General features: G+C 41.7%; 1 protein-coding gene across 3 annotated transcripts in view; it reads left to right on the top strand.

The window, feature by feature from the left end:
- The first annotated feature begins 1,154 nt into the window (after positions 1-1,154).
- Positions 1,155-19,069, top strand: part of MND1 (meiotic nuclear divisions 1) — a 79,155-nt gene continuing 61,240 nt past the window's right edge. Inside the window, exons 1-4 of one of the 3 annotated variants that reach the window (XM_061383951.1) lie at positions 1,175-1,360; positions 6,417-6,482; positions 14,428-14,485; positions 17,874-18,022. In XM_061383951.1, coding sequence (XP_061239935.1) covers positions 1,358-1,360; positions 6,417-6,482; positions 14,428-14,485; positions 17,874-18,022 — 276 coding nt within the window. In that variant the 5' untranslated portion in view covers positions 1,175-1,357. Of the gene's footprint in view, positions 1,361-6,416; positions 6,483-14,427; positions 14,486-17,873; positions 18,023-19,069 lie in introns of all 3 variants that reach the window. The other 2 variants (XM_061383949.1, XM_061383950.1) reach the window with 2 other exon arrangements.

The following is a 19,069-nucleotide window of genomic DNA, read 5'->3' as shown; positions in this document are numbered from 1 at the left end:
CCAGGCTCCTCTGTCCATGGACTTCTCCAGGCAAGAATCCTGGATGGATTGCCATTCATTCCCTTCTCTAGGGGATATCGGAGAAGGCAATGGCACCCCACTCCAGTACTTTTGCCTAGAAAATCCCATGGACGGAGGACCCTGCTAGGCTGCAGTCCATGGGGTCGCTAGAGTCAGACACGACTGAGCGACTTCACTTTTACTTTTCACTTTCATGCATTGGAGAAGGAAATGGCAACCCAGTCCAGTGTTCTTGCCTGGAGAATCCCAGGGACGGGGAAGCCTGGTGGGCTGCCGTCTATGGGGTCACACACAGTCGGACACGACTGAAGCGACTTAGCAGCAGCAGCAGCTAGGGGATATGCCTGACCCAGGGACCCAACCTGAGTCTCCTGCACTTTAAGCAGAGTCACCAGGGGTGTGTTAATTTCTTCCTTCTTGCAGTCATTCACAGGTGGGTCTGCTCATGAGGTTTCCAGTGAGTTTAACATTGGTATTTTAGTTTAATGCTCATTACCTGGGAAGCAAGGTTCCCAGAGATGAGTCATTATACCCAGTTGAGCTTATAGGCAACATCCCTTTAGTTATTAATTTATAATAAGATTCAAAGGTTCGTCTCTATTACAATGCAAATTTCTAGTGAAATCATTATACTTTAAAATGGTTCAAGATAATACAATTTTCAGAATAACTGAAAAATCAGTTAATTTTCTAGCACCTTGTCAAATAATGAGGTAGCATATTTTTGACTTTTGATTTGAAATTCACTCTCTTGTATTAAAAAAAAAAAACTAAAAGAAAGGCAAACATATAAACAAGGGGATTTTTAAAATCTGCAAAAGCAGTGCATAGCGGTAAAAGCTGGAGCATAAAATTAAGAGGAAAGAAAATCCGCCCCAGATCAGGCAAATCCGGATGGACGGAGGCAGTATTTCCTGCCCAGCGGCCAAAAGGCATCAGTTTCTTAAGGCAAACTTGGGGCGGTTTCCGCTGAGTGAAGAATGACGTCAAAGGCGAGGGCTCAAGACTTCCTCGGAAAAAAAAGTGGGATTACACTCAGCACCGAGGACGGAAAACGGAAGCAGCTGTGAGAGCCTGTCGGCCAGCCTCTGGAGCGCTGACGGGCGGGACCAAGCAGGCCCCGCCCACAGGATAGGCCCCGCCCACACCCGACCGGCCGCTCGCCGCCGCCGCCAGGGGTCGCTGCGCGCCGCAGGAGCGAGGGCTGGTCTTTCTTCCCCTCCTCCTCGCTGCTCCGCCCGCGGGGCGGTGTAGGCGCCAAAATCAAACCCGCCCGAGCCGGCCCCGCCTCTCGCCGCGTGCCGGTCCCGCCGCCGGAAGACAAGCCGCCGGCGCCATGGTAAGAGCCGGAGGCGCGTTTCCCGGTCCACTTCCTCCCCGAGGTCCGGCCGCTTAATCCTCCGGCCGTGTGGGACCCCGGCCTGGCTGGCTCTGGGCTCCTGGGGTGGCTGCAGGGGCCGGCTCCCCGGCCGGGTCAAACGCTGCGTCCGCCCCGCGCTTTCCGGCTGCCGCTGCTCCAGTCCAAGGCAGGCATGCAGCTCCGGGACCCCCGCTTTATGCCCCCCGCGCCCTCCCGGGCGGGTTAGATTAAACGCGGAGCGTTCGAGAACGTGCCCCGAGTGTCTCAGGCTCAGCAGTCTGTCAGCAAGGCCAAGAGTCGCTTCAGAAGCCGTGTCCGGGCTCCCCGCCTCCGGCCTCCAGAAGGCGCCGCCCCCGCTTGAGAATCTTGGGGGAAGCGGCATTGAGGGCCCAAGGGCTTCGCTTGATCCCTGACGATTATTGGTTTTGTGCATTGTAGCCTGTAGAGCACATTTCAGAATCCCTCACAGTTTCTAAAGTGACCTCAAGAATCCCCACTTTATATGCCAGTTAGAGGATTTCTGTGAAAATGCTCCTTTTTTACTGAAGGGCAGGACTCACTTCTAAAGTTGCTGTATTAGGGAAGCACCCGGGCTTCCCCGGTGGCTCAGACTGGGAAGAATCTGCCTACAATGCAGGAGACCCGGGTTGGACCCCTGGGTGGGAAAGCCACCCCCCAGAGAAGAGAATGGCAACCCACTCCAGTGTTCTTGGCTGGAGAATTCCATGGACAGAGGAGCTTGGCGGGCTGCAGTCCATTGGGTGACAGAGTCTGACACGGCTGAGCACGCTCATGAAACTGCACTGACTTGGTCAGACGTGGTCTTGTGTGGCCCAGTGAGTTCTGTCTTGGTTAGGTTCCAAACCATCTCTTTGTTTTTGCGAGTTTAATGTCTTTCTGCTCATCAAATCATTTTCATAAACCTTTCTACTCTCGCTGCCCGCCCCCCCGCCCCTTTCTGTTAGCAGAGAATCAACGTCTAATGAAATGGATCAAAGATTTTACTTTCGTATTTAAGTGGCCGTTATTTTGCCAAGCTAGTGGTGGATGGGGATCTAGGTTGTTCAGTGTTTATTTGAAGGTAATTGTCCAGATGTAATCATAACTGATAACGGCTTCTTTGTGGTTAGACTAACAGCCCAGCCACCTGGGCATACAATGATGTAGGAAGCCAAACAAGCACACACTTAAATCTGGTACCAATGCGCCCTCATAGACTTCTGTTTATAGTTACTAGCCAGATACAACTGACTACTGCGTTAACTTTTTTTGTTTTTGTCTTTTTACCGACTGACTCTACACCTGCATCACCTTCTAATAGTAAATGGTTTAATTTGCCTTTAACTCTTTTCTGATGTTTACCTCTGGTAATGGAGAAACATGAAGCAAAATTTTTTGTAAGAGACATATTTCCCACTTTTCATGTATCATTAAGAAATAAGTTTAGTGTTATACAAAGATAACCTTTCTTCTCTTTCCTGATTGTTAATTAATTGCTGGTTGCTTCAGTTTGGTTATGCTTGCTGGGTAGACAATTGTTTTAAGTCCAAGCATGTTTTTGAAATTAGAGATAGGTGTTGTGGTCTGCCACTTATGAGGGCAGCAGCTATCATCTGCTTTTAATTTTTCAAAATTTTACTAGTGATCAACAGGGCTGACTTTAGGATTTCTTTTTTTTTTTTTTTTTGGACTGCACAGCATGTAGGATCTTAATTCCCTGACAAGGAATCGAAACTGCCTCCTGCAGTGGAAGCACTGGGTCCCAAATCACTGGCCTTTCAGGGAATTCCTGACTTTAGGATTTTTTTAACTTATAATAAGAGAAGATTCCTTTCATTTTCCTAAAGTCAAGTGTTGAGTGAATCTCTAACTTACACTTTCAGGAGATTTCCTTTCATCTTAAATTTTACGTGAGCCCTTGTTGATTTTTTTGGAGAAATTTCTAAATGTGAAGTAATGTGGCATCCTTTTACATTAGTTATTTTAACTCTGGCCATGATACTCTCCTACCGTGGTTAGTAATAAACATTCTTTGTAGTGGTTAAGGAGAGTGATGAATAAATGAGCTTGAAACCAATGTTAACGGATGATAACGTGTGTGCATGCTAAGTCGCTTCAGTTGTGTCCGGACTCTTTGTGACCCCATGCATCGTAGCCCGCCAGGCTCCTCTGTCCGTGGGATTCTCCACGCAAGAATACTGGAGTGGGTTGCCATGCCCTCCTCTGGGGATTTCCTGACCGAGGGAACAAAGCCGTGTGTCCTGTGTCTCCTGCGTTGGCAGGCAGGATCTTTTCCACTGGTGCCACCTGGGGAGCTCCTCCGTGTTTCTTAAGTCACTTTCATAAGCTGCTGAGCTGAGTGATAAGCGCTTTCCTCAAACTGTGCCCTCAGGACGCTAGGTTCTCCCCATTGCCTGCCTCTGCGTGGCAAATTCTTGCGGAGCCCAGGCTCTCTCAAGGAACAGTTTATAACACCAACGTGTTAGGAGCCTTTTCGAAAGCATTAGATCTCTTTCCAGTGATGCAGCCACAGACTGAAGCCCTAGGAGCCCCGCAGTGCCCCTAACTTAACCTCCGGATTCTAGGCTGAGAAAAACTGTTTTCTCAATCCTGGGGCACATATAATCCCATAATAGCCCCCGTTTCCCCCTACCCCTGTGTGCCCTTCCCTCCTCCTCCCCAATGGCAGCTGCTAGTTTGTTCTCTTTATCTGGGAGTCTGCTGCTTTTTTGTTTTGTTGACTAGTTGTATTTTCTAGATTCCACATTTAGGTGTTATCATATATTGTTTGTCTTTCTTTGACTTATTTCACTTAGCCTTCCAAGTCAGTCCATGTTGCTGCTTTTTTATGATCAAGTCATAAGAGTCTGTGTGTGTGTGTGTGTGTGTGTGTGTGTGTATACACCACATCTTTATCCATTCATCCTTGAGGGACACAGGTTACTTCCATATCTTGGCAAATGTAAATAATGCTACGATGAGCATTGGGGTGCGTGTATCTTTTTGAATTTGTGCTTCTTTGGGATATATACACACAGGAGTGGAATTGCTGGATTATATTTTTAGTTTTTTGAGAAAGCTCTGTACTGTTTTCCACAGTTTTTGCACCAGTATACATTCCCACTGAAGTATACGAGGGTTCCCTTTTCCCCACATCCTCACCAGCATTTGTTATTCGCGGTCTTTTTGATAATGGCCGTTCTGACAGGTGTGGTGAGTATCTCACTGTGGTTTTGATTTGCATGAGAGGAAAGTGTTTTAGGTAGAACAGCATTTTGTAAAAGCACAGAGGGAATTCCCCGGTGGTCCAGTGGTTGGGAATCTGTGCTTTCGCTGCAGAGGGCCCAGGTTCAATCCCAGGTCACACAAGCTGCGCCTTATGGCACGGGACCCAAAAAAGGCACAGAAATGGGAAAGAGCATGCTGCAGGTGGAGAACTACAAGTGGTTTTTGTATTACAGCTTAACTTGCGTAGCTTTTCGTGTTATGGTAAACTTGAGGTGGGGAGTGGACCTGTGAGAGGTAGGTTGGGATCAGATGGTAGAGAGCCTTGTCTGTCATTCGAGGGTGACTGGATACTCCTGGATGCTTGGCAGCCACTGAAAAGTTTTAAGCAAGGGAGAGGCATCGTTAGATTTGCCTTTTGACAGCATGGAATGTGGCCTTGGAGGGACAGAGTGTGGTGAGCAGACTGCAGATCTAAAGTAGGCCTGAGCTTAGGTGGAGGCATGAGGGGTGGAGCAGACAGGATAGATTTGAGAAACAGCTTAGCACGGAGATTGGCAGGACTTGGTAACTGGTTGGATGTGAAATGGAGATGAAGGAGTCTAGGGTGATGGCCAGGCCTCTGGCTTGGGTAACAAGTGGCGTTGAACTGAACTCAGGATCCAGAAGAGCAGGTTTGGAAGGAGGTGTGGGAGACGAAGAGGTCAGTTTAGACTTCAAGTTTGAGGCTGTTCAGCAGGCAGGTAATTAAATGTGATTGGAGTTCAGGCCCCCATCTAGCCCAGGGATGTAAAGGTTTGAGGTCTTAGCATGAAAACAGGTAAGATCAAAGAAAGAATATGAGGGGATCAATAGAGAAAGAACCTGGGGAACTGTAGTATTTGAGAATGAACAGAGGGAAAAGAGAGAAATATTAACTTTGAAGCTACTTATTTTACCTATACAATCATCAAGGAACACTGGATAATTTGCTGTGAAAATGAATGTGTGCGTTTCTAGGCCGTATATTCTGGAATGCATTCACAACGGCAATTCCAAATTCCTTTCTTAACTTCAGATTGGCTAAAGAGTAGGATAATAATCTCCTGAAGTAGGCTTTTATTTTCTACTTGCATATGTTTTCCTTCCTCCTGTCTGCCCTCCACAATGCCATGTTACTCTGACTCCCTGTTTTAGAAATTGCCCTGTCGCTTCTCAGTTGCCTAGACAGTCAGCCTGCTGTAATCTGGCCCCAGACAACCTCTCTCATCTCATCTGCCACTCCCTGTACACCCTCATTCGTTTGATAAGCATCCCTAAGTGTTTGTCTCTCTGGAGCATTCCATGAACTTCCATAACCCTGTGCCTGTGTGTGGTCTGTCCAGGATACCCTCTTCACTGTTTCTCAACTTGCCAAAATCCCGCTCATCTCTTGCCTCCCGAGCTAACCCTTCTCTCTTTCCTGGGTAGAATTAATTCATTCTGTCTTGGATAGCAATTTATGCATGTACCTGTTCATCAATGAGAAGCATTTTATGGCTGTTTATTTTCTTTGAGAGATTAACTCTTTTGAAGGTAGATACAGTGATTTATTGATCACTTGATACATATTGAATTTCTACAAAATGCCAGACTGTCTCAGCCACAGTTGTTGTTATAGTGGCAGCACCTACCACGAGGCCTGGCTATGGGATTTATTAACCCTCTTGTCTCAGACGAGATCGTGCATTATTTCTAATAATGTTTCGAACCAAGTTGTCTTAAAAAGCATTGGTTTTTGGTTTTAAAGCAGTTTACTTTTTAACTTTTATGCCTAACTTTTGTGCTTTAGTCGAAGAAAAAAGGACTAAGTGCAGAGGAAAAGAGAACCCGCATGATGGAAATATTTTATGAGACGGTAAGTTGTTTCCCTTAAGATTTTTAGTACTTTGTGCAATTTTCTCTGTAAGTATATGCCATCCAGTGTTAACTGTACCTTTTCACTAGAAATCAATACCGACCAATTTCCTGAAGAATGAGTAAAATTCAGCCAACATTTGTGGTTCCTGTGGGCTGTGGAGCATGAAAGAACCCTATCCCAGTGTTTGTAGAGTCTCTCCTATTCAGGGGCTTCCCTGATAGCTCAGTTGGTAAATAGCTCCTGCCTGCAATGCAGGAGACCTGGGTTCGATTCCTGGGTCGGGAAGACCCCCTGGAGAAGGAATAGGCTACCCACTCCAGTATTCTTGGTCTTCCCTTGTGGCTCAGCTGGTAAAGAATCCGCCTGCAATGCGGGAGACCTGGGTTCAATCCCTGGGTTGAGAAGATCCCATGGAGAAGGGAACGGCTACCCACTCCAGTATTCTGGCCTGGAGACTACCATGGACTCTACAGTCCATGGACTCGCAAAGAGTCAGACACGACTGAGCGACTTTCACTTTTCTGTGCAGACTGCCCTACCCTCTGGCACCATAATTTTTTTTACCTTTATATTGGAGCATAGTTGACTAACAGAGCTGTGTTAGTTTCAGGTACAGCAGAGTGATTTGTTGATACATACACAGGGATCTCCCTTACGGCATAGAGGGACAACTGCTTAGATGGACTCCTGTGCCAAACACTGCAGGAGCATGAGTCTCAATGCAGTGGCTCAGGAAAGGCTTCACAGCACCTTTAAAACGGGAAGGGTGGTGTTTGCTAAGCAGATGATCAGAGAAGTTGTGCACAGAAGAAACTTGTGTTACTGCTTGGTCTCACATCTTGTTTTTTTCACATTAATTATGCTGCTGTATATTGTTCACTTATATCTGGATATGAGATTTATTAATAGTAATAACAGCCCCAAAATATGTATTAAGGACTTAGAACAAGGTTGGAAACTTTTCTAGAATCTGTAGACATAACAATGAAGTAGATGGACAAAGGCCATGCCCTCATGGAGCTTCGATTCTAATTCAGGGAAGCAGAAAAGTAATGCTGATGTTTTGATGTTCCTGAAACAGGGTAACAGTGTAATAGAGTCTAACGGGATGCAAGGAAGACACTCTTCTAAGAGCTCATTTAATCCTTACAATTACCTCAGGAAGGAACAGACTGCATTATCAGATCAGATCAGTCGCTCAGTCGTGTCCGACTCTTTGCGACCCCATGAAATCACAGCACGCCAGGCCTCCCTGTCCATCACCAACTCCCGGAGTTCACTCAGACTCATGTCCATCGAGTCAGTGATGCCATCCAGCCATCTCATCCTCTGTCGTCCCCTTCTCCTCCTGCCCCCAATCCCTCCCAGCTTCAGAGTCTTTTCCAGTGAGTCAACTCTTCGCACGAAGTGGCCAAAGTACTGGAGTTTCAGCTTTAGCATCATTCCTTCCAAAGAAATCCCAGGGCTGATCTCCTTCAGAATGGACTGGTGGATCTCCTTGCAGTCCAAGGGACTCTCAAGAGTCTTCTCCAACACCACAGTTCAAAAGCATCAATTCTTCAGCGCTCAGCTTTCTTCACAGTCCAACTCTCACATCCATACACGACCACAGGAAAAACCATAGCCTTGACTAGACGAACCTTTGTTGGCAAAGTAATGTCTCTGCTTTTGAATATGCTATCTAGGTTGGTCATAACTTTCCTTCCAAGAAGTAAGCGTCTTTTAATTTCATGGCTACAGTCACCATCTGCAGTGATTTTGGAGCCCAGAAAAATAAAGTCTGACACTATTTCCACTGTTTCCCCATCTATTTCCCATGAAGTGATGGGACCAGATGCCATGATCTTCGTTTTCTGAAGCCAAACTTTAAGCCAACTTTTTCACTCTCCACTTTCACTTTCATCAAGAGGCTTTTTAATTCCTCTTCACTTTCTGCCATAAGGGTGGTGTCATCTGCATATCTGAGGTTATTGATATTTCTCCCGGCAATCTTGATTCCAGCTTGTGTTTTTTCCAGTCCAGCGTTTCTCACGATGTACTCTGCATAGAAGTTAAATAAACAGGATGACAATATACAGCCTTGACGTACTCCTTTTCCTATTTGGAAGCAGTCTGTTGTTCCATGTCCAGTTCTAACTGTTGCTTCCTGACCTGCATACAGATTTCTCAAGAGGCAGGTCAGGTGGTCTGGTATTCCCATGTCTTTCAGAATTTTCCACAGTTGATTGTGATCCACAGAGTCAAAGGCTTTGGCCTAGTCAATAAAGCAGAAATAGATGTTTTTCTGGAATTTTCTTGCTTTTTCCATGATCCAGCAGATGTTGGCAATTTGATCTCTGGTTCCTCTGCCTTTTCTAAAACCAGCTTGAACATCAGGAAGTTCATGGTTCACATATTGCTGAAGCCTGGCTTGGAGAATTTTGAGCATTACTTTACTAGCGTGTGAGATGAGTGCAATTGTGCGGTAGTTTGAGCATTCTTTGGCATTGCCTTTCTTTGGGATTGGAATGAAAACTGAGCTTTTCCAGTCCCGTGGCCACTGCTGAGTTTTCCAAATTTGCTGGCATATTGAGTGCAGCACTTTCACAGCATCATCTTTCAGGATTTGGAATAGCTCAACTGGAATTCCATCACCTCCACTAGCTTTTCTTTCCGGATTTGGAATAGCTCAACTGGAATTCCATCACCTCCACTAGCTTTGTTCATAGTGATGCTTTCTAAGGCCCACTTGACTTCACATTCCAGGATGTCTGGCTCTAGGTCAGTGATCACAGCATTGTGATTATCTGGGTCATGAAGCTCTTTTTTGTACAGTTCTTCTGTGTATTCTTGCCATCTCTTCTTAATATCTTCTGCTAGGTCCATACCATTTCTGTCCTTTATCAAGCCCACCTTCATATGAAATGTTCCTTTGGTATCTCTGATTTTCTTGAAGAGACCTCTAGTCTTTCCCATTCTGTTGTTTTCCTCTATTTCTTTGCATTGATCACTGAAGAAGGCTTTCTTATCTCTTCTTGCTATCCTTTGGAACTCTGCATTCAGATGTTTATATCTTTCCTTTTCTCCTTTGCTTTTCGCTTCTCTTCTTTTCACAGCTATTTGTAAGGCCTCCCCAGACAGCCATTTTGCTTTTTTGCATTTCTTTTCCATGGAGATGGCCCTGTCTCCTATACAATGTCACGAACCTCATTCCATAGTTCATCAGGCACTCTATCTATCAGATCTAGGCCCTTAAATCTATTTCTCACTTCCACTGTATAATCATAAGGGATTTGATTTAGGTCATACCTGAATGGTCTAATGGTTTTCCCTACTTTCTTCAATTTAAGTCTGAATTGGGCAATAAGGAGTTCATGGTCTGAGCCATAGTCGGCTCCTGGTCTTGTTTTTGCTGACTGTATAGAGCTTCTCCCATCTTCGGCTGCAAAGAATATAATCAATCTGATTTCAGTGTTGACCATCTGGTGATGTCCATGTAGAGAGTCTTCTCTTGTGTTGTTGGAAGAGGGTGTTTGTTATGACCAGTGCATTTTCTTTGCAAAACTCTATTAGTCTTTGCCTGCTTCATTCCGTATTCCAAGGCCAAATTAGCCTGTCACTCCAGGTGTTTCTTGACTTCCTACTTTTGCATTCTAGTCCCCTGTAATGAAAAGGACATCTTTTTTGGGTGTTAGTTCTAAAAGGCCTTGTAGGTCTTCATAGAACCGTTCAACTTCAGCTTCTTCAGCATTACTGGTTGGGGCATAGACTTGGATTACTGTGATATTGAATGGTTTGCCTTGGAAACGAACAGAGATCGTTCTGTCATTTTTGAGATTGCATCCAAGTACTGCATTTCGGACTCTTTTGTTGACCATGATGGCTACTCCATTTCTTCTGAGGGATTCCTGCCCGCAGTAGTAGATATAATGGTCATCTGAGTTAAATTCACCCATTCCAGTCCATTTCAGTTCGCTGATTCCTAGAATGTTGACATTCACTCTTGCCATCTCTTGGAAGTTTGGAAGTTTGACCACTTCCAATTTGCTTTGATTCATGGATCTGACATTCCAGGTTCCTGTGCAATATTGCCCTTTACAGCATCGGACCTTGCTTCTATCACCAGTCACATCCACAGCTGGGTATTGTTTTTGCTTTGGCTCCATCCCTTCATTCTTTCTGGAGTTATTTCTCCACTGATCTCCAGTAGCACATTGGGCACCTACTGACCTGGGGAGTTTCTTTTTCAGTATCCTATCTTTTTGCCTTTTCATACTGTTCATGGGGTTCTCAAGGCAAGAATACTGAAGTGGTTTGCCATTCCCTTCTCCAGTGGACCACATTCTGTCAGAAAAAACTAGGATAGGATAGGATAGGATAAAAACCCAGGGAGGATCATCTGATTATAAAGACAGTGCTAAATACAGCCTCTTTACATTTGTCAGCCTGGGTGTGGTATAACATAGGGTTCCCCAGCCTGGGAGCTGGGCCACAGCAGGAGGTGAAGCAAGTGAAGCTTCTTCTGAAGCCTCGTCTAACCCTCCCCCTTGCTCTGCATCGCTCGTGTTACCTCCTAAACCCCATCTGTGGAACGATTGTCTTCCATGAAGCTGGTCCCTGGTGTCAAAAGGCTGAGAGCTGCTGGTGTAACACGTGATGTGATGCTCCCTGGACCTCCTTCCTTTATTCCAGGCGTTTGTGCCTGCCACCGACAGGAAGTACGTTTGAGGTTTCTGCTCCTGTGTGGCAAAGCCAGGACTCAAACCCTGTCTCCTGGCTCCAGGGACTTTTCTTCACCATGTTGCTATATGGTGGCTTCATTTTCAGGTTAAAATCCAAACTTTCGACCTACAAAAATATTAATTTCCTATGTTTTATGTCTTGGCAGGATCTTCAAAGTCTAGCTTGGCCCAGTCTACTGGCTGTTTTCATTATTTACAAATATGAAGTAGGTGGGGAAATGGCAAAATAAAATATGAAATTTAAAATAATGATAATACTTTCATTTTGGTAATGCAGACTCTCAGTGAAACACATGAAATATTGTGAGTTTTTTTACCTGTTTGCCCTCTAAGTGAAATCTTACAAATCTTCCTTACATATAATGACTTAATAAAAGTCATTGGCAATCCAGAACATAGCCTCATAATTATGACTATTTATTCTGCTGAGTTGAAATATTTTTCCTATGGTCTCAGAGCCAGAAAAGTATATTTAATTCCTACCAGGCAGTGGAAGGCTGGGGAGATTATTTTGTCCTTTATGATATTGTTAATTTTCTCAAATGCCAAAATTGCTGTTTCTGATTAAACATTTTCAACTCTGCTTTCTATAACATTAAGACATGATGACTAAGATGCTGTGACTGTAACAAGTATTAGCAGGTTAAAGAAGTTAAATAATTGGTTTTTATGTAAAGATAGAATTTATTGTATTAATTGACTGATTCCAGTTCATATATTCCTATACATTTTCATTCATATGAATTGTTGCTGTTGTTGTTTGGTCACTAAATTGTGTCCCTCTCTTTGTGACCCCGTGAATGGCAGCAGGCTGGGCTTCCCTGTCCTTCACTATCTCCCTGAGTTTGCTCGAACTCATGTCCATTGAGTCAGTGGTGCCATTCCAACCATCTCATCCTCTGTTGCCCCCTTCTGCTCCTGCCCTCAATCTTTCCCAGCATCACAGTCTTTTGCAGTGAGTCAGCTCTTTGCATCAGGTGGCCAAAGTATTGGCGCTTCAGCTTCAGCAAAAGTCCTTCCAGATTCAGGGTTGATTTCCTTTAGGAATGACTGGTTTGATCTCATTGTTCATATGAATACATACATTATATGTTCATATATTCCTATTCGTTCACATGAATACATATATAGATTTATTTGAAGTTGCTAATGTAATAGAAAAAGAATTCTTTGCCTGTTACTCTTAGGAAGACGATGGCAACAATACAACTCAGAGACAGAGGACTGGTACCCAAAGTCTGTTTTATCTAATAGCTTTGTGGCTTTAAACAGATTATTTGACTGAAGAAGCAAAAGGCTAATAGTAACTTGTACCTGCTTCACATAGTTGGTATAGGGATTAAATGAAATCATCTGTGAAACATTACGATGCCCAGGTCATAAGTGCTTAATTAGAAGTTAATTTAGTATTATAACTGTGTGTCTTCAGTGGTATCTTTATTCATAGTTTTGATTTTGAAAGTTAGAACCATTGTGTTCTTTTCTTTATTATCTCTGTGTAATGTAGGGGAGAACCAATATTTACTTGGGACCATTTTCTTTGTTCTCTTAAATGACCACACTTCAGTTCTGAGGCTAGTTCTTTGCAAGCCTATTTCTTTACACAGCAACACCAGTGGGGCAGTTGGTATGTCTGGGGCTATTCCTTGATGACCACATGTAGGCAGATGTCTCAATGCATTCATGTTCTTTTTCCAGAGAATCTAAGGTATTTGCAAATAGGTTTGATTAATTGATTTTTTTAATGCATAAAAGGCCTAAAGTTAGTAAGTTATTGCATGTTCTCTGAGACTCTACAGAACTTTCTTTAAATAGTTGATCCCAGGTGTGCAAAATTTTGTTTCACAATCTATTAATAGGACCAGTGACTTAGTATTTTCTTGAATTTACTAAATCTTAAGTGTACTGAGATGAAGTTACTTTTTCCAACATTTTATAATTGAAGATGAAAGAATTTCACAGTGAATACCTGTATGCCCACTCTAGATTCCACCATTAACATTTTATACTCTACTTGCTTTATCATATATATTCATCTATCCATTCTTGTATCCATCTGTCAGTTCATCTTTTTTTGCGGGGGTTGTATTTCTGGGGTACTGTTCTTTTGTCAGGTATGTTTTGTGAATATTTTCTTCTGGTCTTTTCAGTTATAGTGCCCTTGAATGAGCATGTTTTAAATTTTTATGATGCCAAATTTGCATCCTATTGAAGTTATCAGTTCAAGTTTATATTAGGAGAAATAGATCCCAGATTTCCATAACAGTAATCACAATAATTCTAATTACTGAATACTTAAGTCTTCTCTGCCTCTGTTAAGGGGGCTTCCCTGGTGGCTCAGATGGTAAAGCATCTGTCTACAATGTGGGAGACCCGGGTTCGATCCCTGGGTCGGGAAGATCCCCTGGAGAAGGAAATGGCAATCCACTGCAGTACTATTGCCTGGAAAATCCCATGGACAGAGGAGCCTGGTAGGCTACAGTCCATGGGGTCGTGAAGAGTCGGACATGACTTCACTTTCACTTTCACTTTAAGTCTTTTCAAATGTTTCACTTCTATTATCCAAGTTCTTTTGACCTGTTCAACCAAAGCTTATTACAGGAAGAAAGGAGTGTTCTGCCTAGATTTGTTTTTCCAGCCGTAGGATTGAATATTCTATGTGTGTATCTTCCCCACAAGGTTTTGCTCTGCGTGTGGTGGCATAGCCTGTATAGGTTAATGATGGATAGGCAGCCATGAATTGCATGATTTTCTTATTTAGGTCCAGCTCTTCCATGAAACCTTAAATGTAAACAAACCTTGACAGCTGTCTGTCTTAGTTAGAGCTGCTAAATCTGTGATGTATGGTATATACTAAGCAAAGCACTATTTGTATTTTCTGTAAATCAAAGTGTCAGAGAAGCCAATTATCTCATGTTAACAAATGATTCATCATAACTAGATTTTATGCTTTATTGGGAAGATGTCCTTTATGTTCTGCCCTCCAGTTACTTTACGGGATTGTATGTTCATGCAAAATCTGTCCATTTTAAGTTCTGTTGAAGGTATTGAACAATATAATTACAATTTCTTCTAGCTCTACAATTCTTGATTCTATTTCACTGTTCTTTTCCAGGCATAGTTTTCTAATACAATATTTTATAAACATAATTATGGTGACTATAAATATGTAGTAGAAAGTAAATAGATGTTTTTCATCTTTTTTTAACTCTTTTAAACAGAAAGATGTATTTCAACTAAAAGACATGGAGAAGATTGCTCCCAAAGAAAAAGGCATTAGTAAGTATCAAAGATGTGCCAGAATGTTTTGATGAATACTGGTTATCTTTCCTGCAGATCTTTCACTTCATGGAAGCATAAATTTCTAGAGATGAAGAATGTTTGTTAAAGTCCTTATATAAGGTTTCTGGGCCATGACCATGATTCTTGTGTTCAGAGTATCTGCTCTAGGAAAACTAAGGTGACATATACATGCATGCCTGTATGCACACACACACACATGTATAATACACATAGTTATACACAAGCCCATTTATGTGTGTAATTGACTTCAAAAGAAGTAAAGCTGTTCATGTATGTTCTGGTATTTGTTAATGGGATTTGCCTGGTGTGTTAGTGTTCTACAGCTGCTGAAACAAATTACTGTAACTTGGTGGCTGAGCACAATGGAGCTTTTATTCCCTCATAGTCCTGGAGGCCAGAAACCTGAAGTAGAGGTGTCGGTGGGGCTGGTTCCTTCCGGAGGCTCTGAGGGAGTTTCCTCTTCACGCTTCTCTCCTGGCTTCTGGGAGTCACCAGCAGTGCTTGGCTTCTAGATGCATCATTCTAATCTCTGCCTCTGCCTTCACATGGCCTCCCCTTTTTTCCCCTCCCCTTCTGTGTCTTATAAGGACACGTTTCATTTGGGACCCACCCTAAATCCAGGATGATTTTATCATGAGACCCTTAATTACATCTGTATAGACCCTTTTCCAAATTAAGGTTGCATTCAGAGGTTCTGGGGTTTATCTTTTGAGGAGTCACTCTTAAGCCCATTATATATGATACATATATTTTTTAAACCTTACTTTTCTGATTGTATAAGCTATACATGTTTAACAGATTTGGAAGTTATATAAAGATATAATGAAAATACAGTTGTTCATAATCCCTCTACTGACATTACCACTTTTTTTTAAGCTTTTCATTTTGTGTAGGCGTACAGGCAGTTAGCAGTGTGGTGGTAGTTTCAGGTGGACAGCAGAGGGACTCAGCCTTGTCTACGTACATGTGTCTGCTCTCCCTGCAGACCCCTGCCCCTCCAGGCTGCCACGTAGCACTGGGAGAGTCCGTGTGCTCCGCAGTGGGTTCTTGCTGATTATCCGTTTTAAATGGAACAGTGTGTAGCGGCAAACGTCAGTGCATTCTCTGCCTCTGTATCTTTCTGTTTTGTAAGTTCATTTGTATCAGTTCTTTTTAGGGTCCACATGTAAGGGATGTCATACGATATTTCTCTGTCTGACTTACTCACTCAGTATGACAATCTCTAGGTCCATCAATGTTGCTGCAAACGGCATTATTTCATTTTTTTAATGGCTGGGTAAGATTCCATTGTATAAATGGTAACATGGTATATTTTGATGTCTTATTCTTAGCTTCTGTTTATCTGTGTTTGTGTTATATATCTGTCCATTTCTCAGAGAGGAAGCCATGCTGCAAATACTGTTTTGTGTTCATGTATTTTTTTCATATAACATTGTATCGTCTACCGATGTCATTTGCTTTAAAAAAAAATGATTTACAGCATCTGTATTTCCTAATATTTTTTCTGTGACCACCCATTGTGCCATAATTTGCTTAGTCCATTAGCTATTGTTGCCCATCTAGATGTGTTCCCAAATTTTCTTGCTAAAGTTAAGATAATTAGCATGTCATTCTTAAATTTTTTTCTAAATGACTTATTTTTTAGAGTATTTTTAGGTTCACAGCCAAACTGAGAGGAAGGTACAGTGTTTCTCACGTACTTCCTGCCCCCCACACATACACAGCTTCCCCTGTTATCAACACCACTCACCATCATGCATTTGTTACAATTGATAGCCTGCATAGGCACGTCATAATCACACTGAATCCGTAATTTACATTACTAATCACTCTCAGTGTTGTGCATTTCTGTGGGCTTGTACACACGGATCCACGGTTATGGTATCACATACAGTATTTTCCCTTCCCTAAAAATCCTATGTGCTCTTCCACCTATTCATCCTTTCCTTTCCCCTTGCCGAAAACTTTTTTCCACATATTACTTCATTAGGAAACGTCCCTAGAAATAGAGTAGAAAGAGACTGTATAGTTTTAGGCTTTTTAGATGGATTCTTAAATGGCCTTCAGGAAAGGCTATTATACTCAAATTCATTTCTCAGAACTGTTACCATTTTTAGAAGTCTTTGACATTTCAGCTTGTACTTTTTTATAAATGAGGTTGAATGTTTTGCATTTGGTGGAGATTTTCTTTTTATTAAATCTTTTTAAGTTTTTAATGGATTTTATTAAATTTGGGGGTCTGCTCTAGGAAAAATTAAAACGGACTCTATGGATAATTTCTTGGTATAGTTCTATTAATAAAAAGTAAGAATGGGGACTTCCCTGGTGGTTCAGTGGTTAAGAATCTGGCTTGCAATGCAGGGGACTAGGGTTCAATCCCTGGTTGGGGAAGTAAGGTCCTACATGCCTAGGGGCACCCACATGACCAGCCCAACGAGTGCAGCCAAGTAAATACTTTAAAAAAAAATAAGAATGGTCTATGAATTTCAAACATTTGTGAAATATGACTTTGTATTTTTACATGGTATTTTTAAAACTCTTTTCTGATTTTCAATCTTACCCCTAACTATAACATCCAGTTTATTTCTTTATTGCTTAATTTTTCATAGTAGTTTTCTTTTAGTTTCCTTAGCAAATAAGGTAATGCGTGTTTATTATTGGAAAAAAATAAGAAAAATGAGCAAAAAGAAGGAAATAAAAATTTCCCTCTTAACCTTGCATTCTGCATAACTACTGTCACATTACTGAATACTGTCTTCTAACTTAGTTTTCTATACAGTATGTTTTGGATGTACATATATCCAAGCCATTAAATATTTTATAAAGTAAATTTAATGAATGCATAGTATATTTATCCAGAATTTTAAGAGTCCAGTTATTGTACTAATTTCCAGGGTTTTGCTATGAAAAACAGTGATTTAATGAGCATCCTTAAGCATTATTTTCTTTAGCTAAATTTGTAAAAGTAGAATTTCTTTGTAAGAGTTATGCATAAATCTATTTTTGCTATATTTTTCTACCATGTTGAGGAGTACTTACATCTCTGAATCCTTTATTATAATTTTTAGTGTTTTAAGTAGTCAAAAAATCCTGTCTCATGCTTTATTTTACATTTCTTCGATTATTAGCCGGTTTGACCACTTTCCTTGTTTATTGCCCATGCGTGTTTTATAGATGCTTATTGATGTATTTTGTTTTTCTCTTGGAGTATTTGCCTTTTATGTAATTATTTTTAAAAGCTCCTTATTTATTAATGTATTAACTCAATCTATAATATTTATTGCAAGTGTTTCCCCAGTTACTAGCCTTTAATTTGATTTATGATATGTCTTAATATGAAGTCTTTAAAAATTATCTCTCTCAGCTGCTATGTCAGTAAAAGAAGTCCTTCAAAGTTTGGTTGATGATGGTATGGTTGACTGTGAGAGAATTGGAACATCTAATTATTACTGGGCTTTTCCAAGTAAAGCTCTTCATGCCAGGAAACGTAAGTTGGAGGTTCTGGATTCTCAGGTAGGCCACCACAATTTAAAATAATAGATTTGTTTTTTAAGAAAGAAATTTGTTTTATTTAATCCTCTTCCTATTTAGTGGTTTCTGTTACATTTTTAACGTGCATTATTTGACTCAGTCTAAAGATAATCAAAATCTCGTTTTTTCCAAGGGGAGCAAAGACCGTAGAATGTTCTAACTCTCATCTCACATGCCATGATATTGTTTTCTAGTATTTTAGTTCTTTTTAGGTTTACAGAAAAATTTATGGGCGGGTACAGAGAGTTCCCAAATACACCCATGCCCCCTGCACCCAAATACACAGTTTCCCTTATTATTCACATCTAGTATTAGTGTGATTCAGTTGTCACAGTTGACGAGCCAATGTTGATACCTTATTATTCACTAAAGTCCATAGTTGACATTAGAGGCTCATTTTCACAATGTCTTGTGCATTGTGAGTTTTGACCAATCTATAAACGTCATGTATCCAACATTATAGTATCATGCAGCGTAGTTCACTGCCCTAAAAGTCTCCTTTGCTTTACTTATTCCTCCGTCCTTTCCTCTCCTCTAGCCCCTTGCAACAACTGATATTTTTAAGATCTCTAAAGTTTTGCTTTTTCCAGAGTGTCATCTGGTTGGAATCATAGTCTGCAGGCTTTTCAGAAGAAAGAAGACTGGCTTTTTTCACTTAGTAGTGTGCATTTTAAGTTTCCTCCATGTCTTGGTGGCTTGGTAGCTCATTTCTTTTGACTGATGAATAATATTCCATCCCATTGTATGTGCCACAGTTCGTTTACTCATTCAGCTATTAAAGGAGCTCTTGGTTGTTTCCAAGAGTGTAGTTCCAGATTCCATCACATTTTGATGAGCTCTTTTGTATCCTTTACAAGACTGATGGCATGAATTATCATGTAGAACTTACGATGCAGTGGTCCCACCCTTATCTGAGGAAATACTTGCCAAGACCCCCAGTGGATGCCTGAAACCATGGAAAGTCCTGAATCCTATACATGCTGCGTTTTTTCTTATGTATACATACCTGTGATACAGTTTAACTTAGAA

Source organism: Bos javanicus, chromosome 17 (genome assembly GCF_032452875.1).
Source record: "Bos javanicus breed banteng chromosome 17, ARS-OSU_banteng_1.0, whole genome shotgun sequence".
In the NCBI taxonomy this organism is placed as follows: domain Eukaryota; kingdom Metazoa; phylum Chordata; class Mammalia; order Artiodactyla; family Bovidae; genus Bos; species Bos javanicus.
This window is presented reverse-complemented; position numbering and strand designations above follow the sequence as displayed.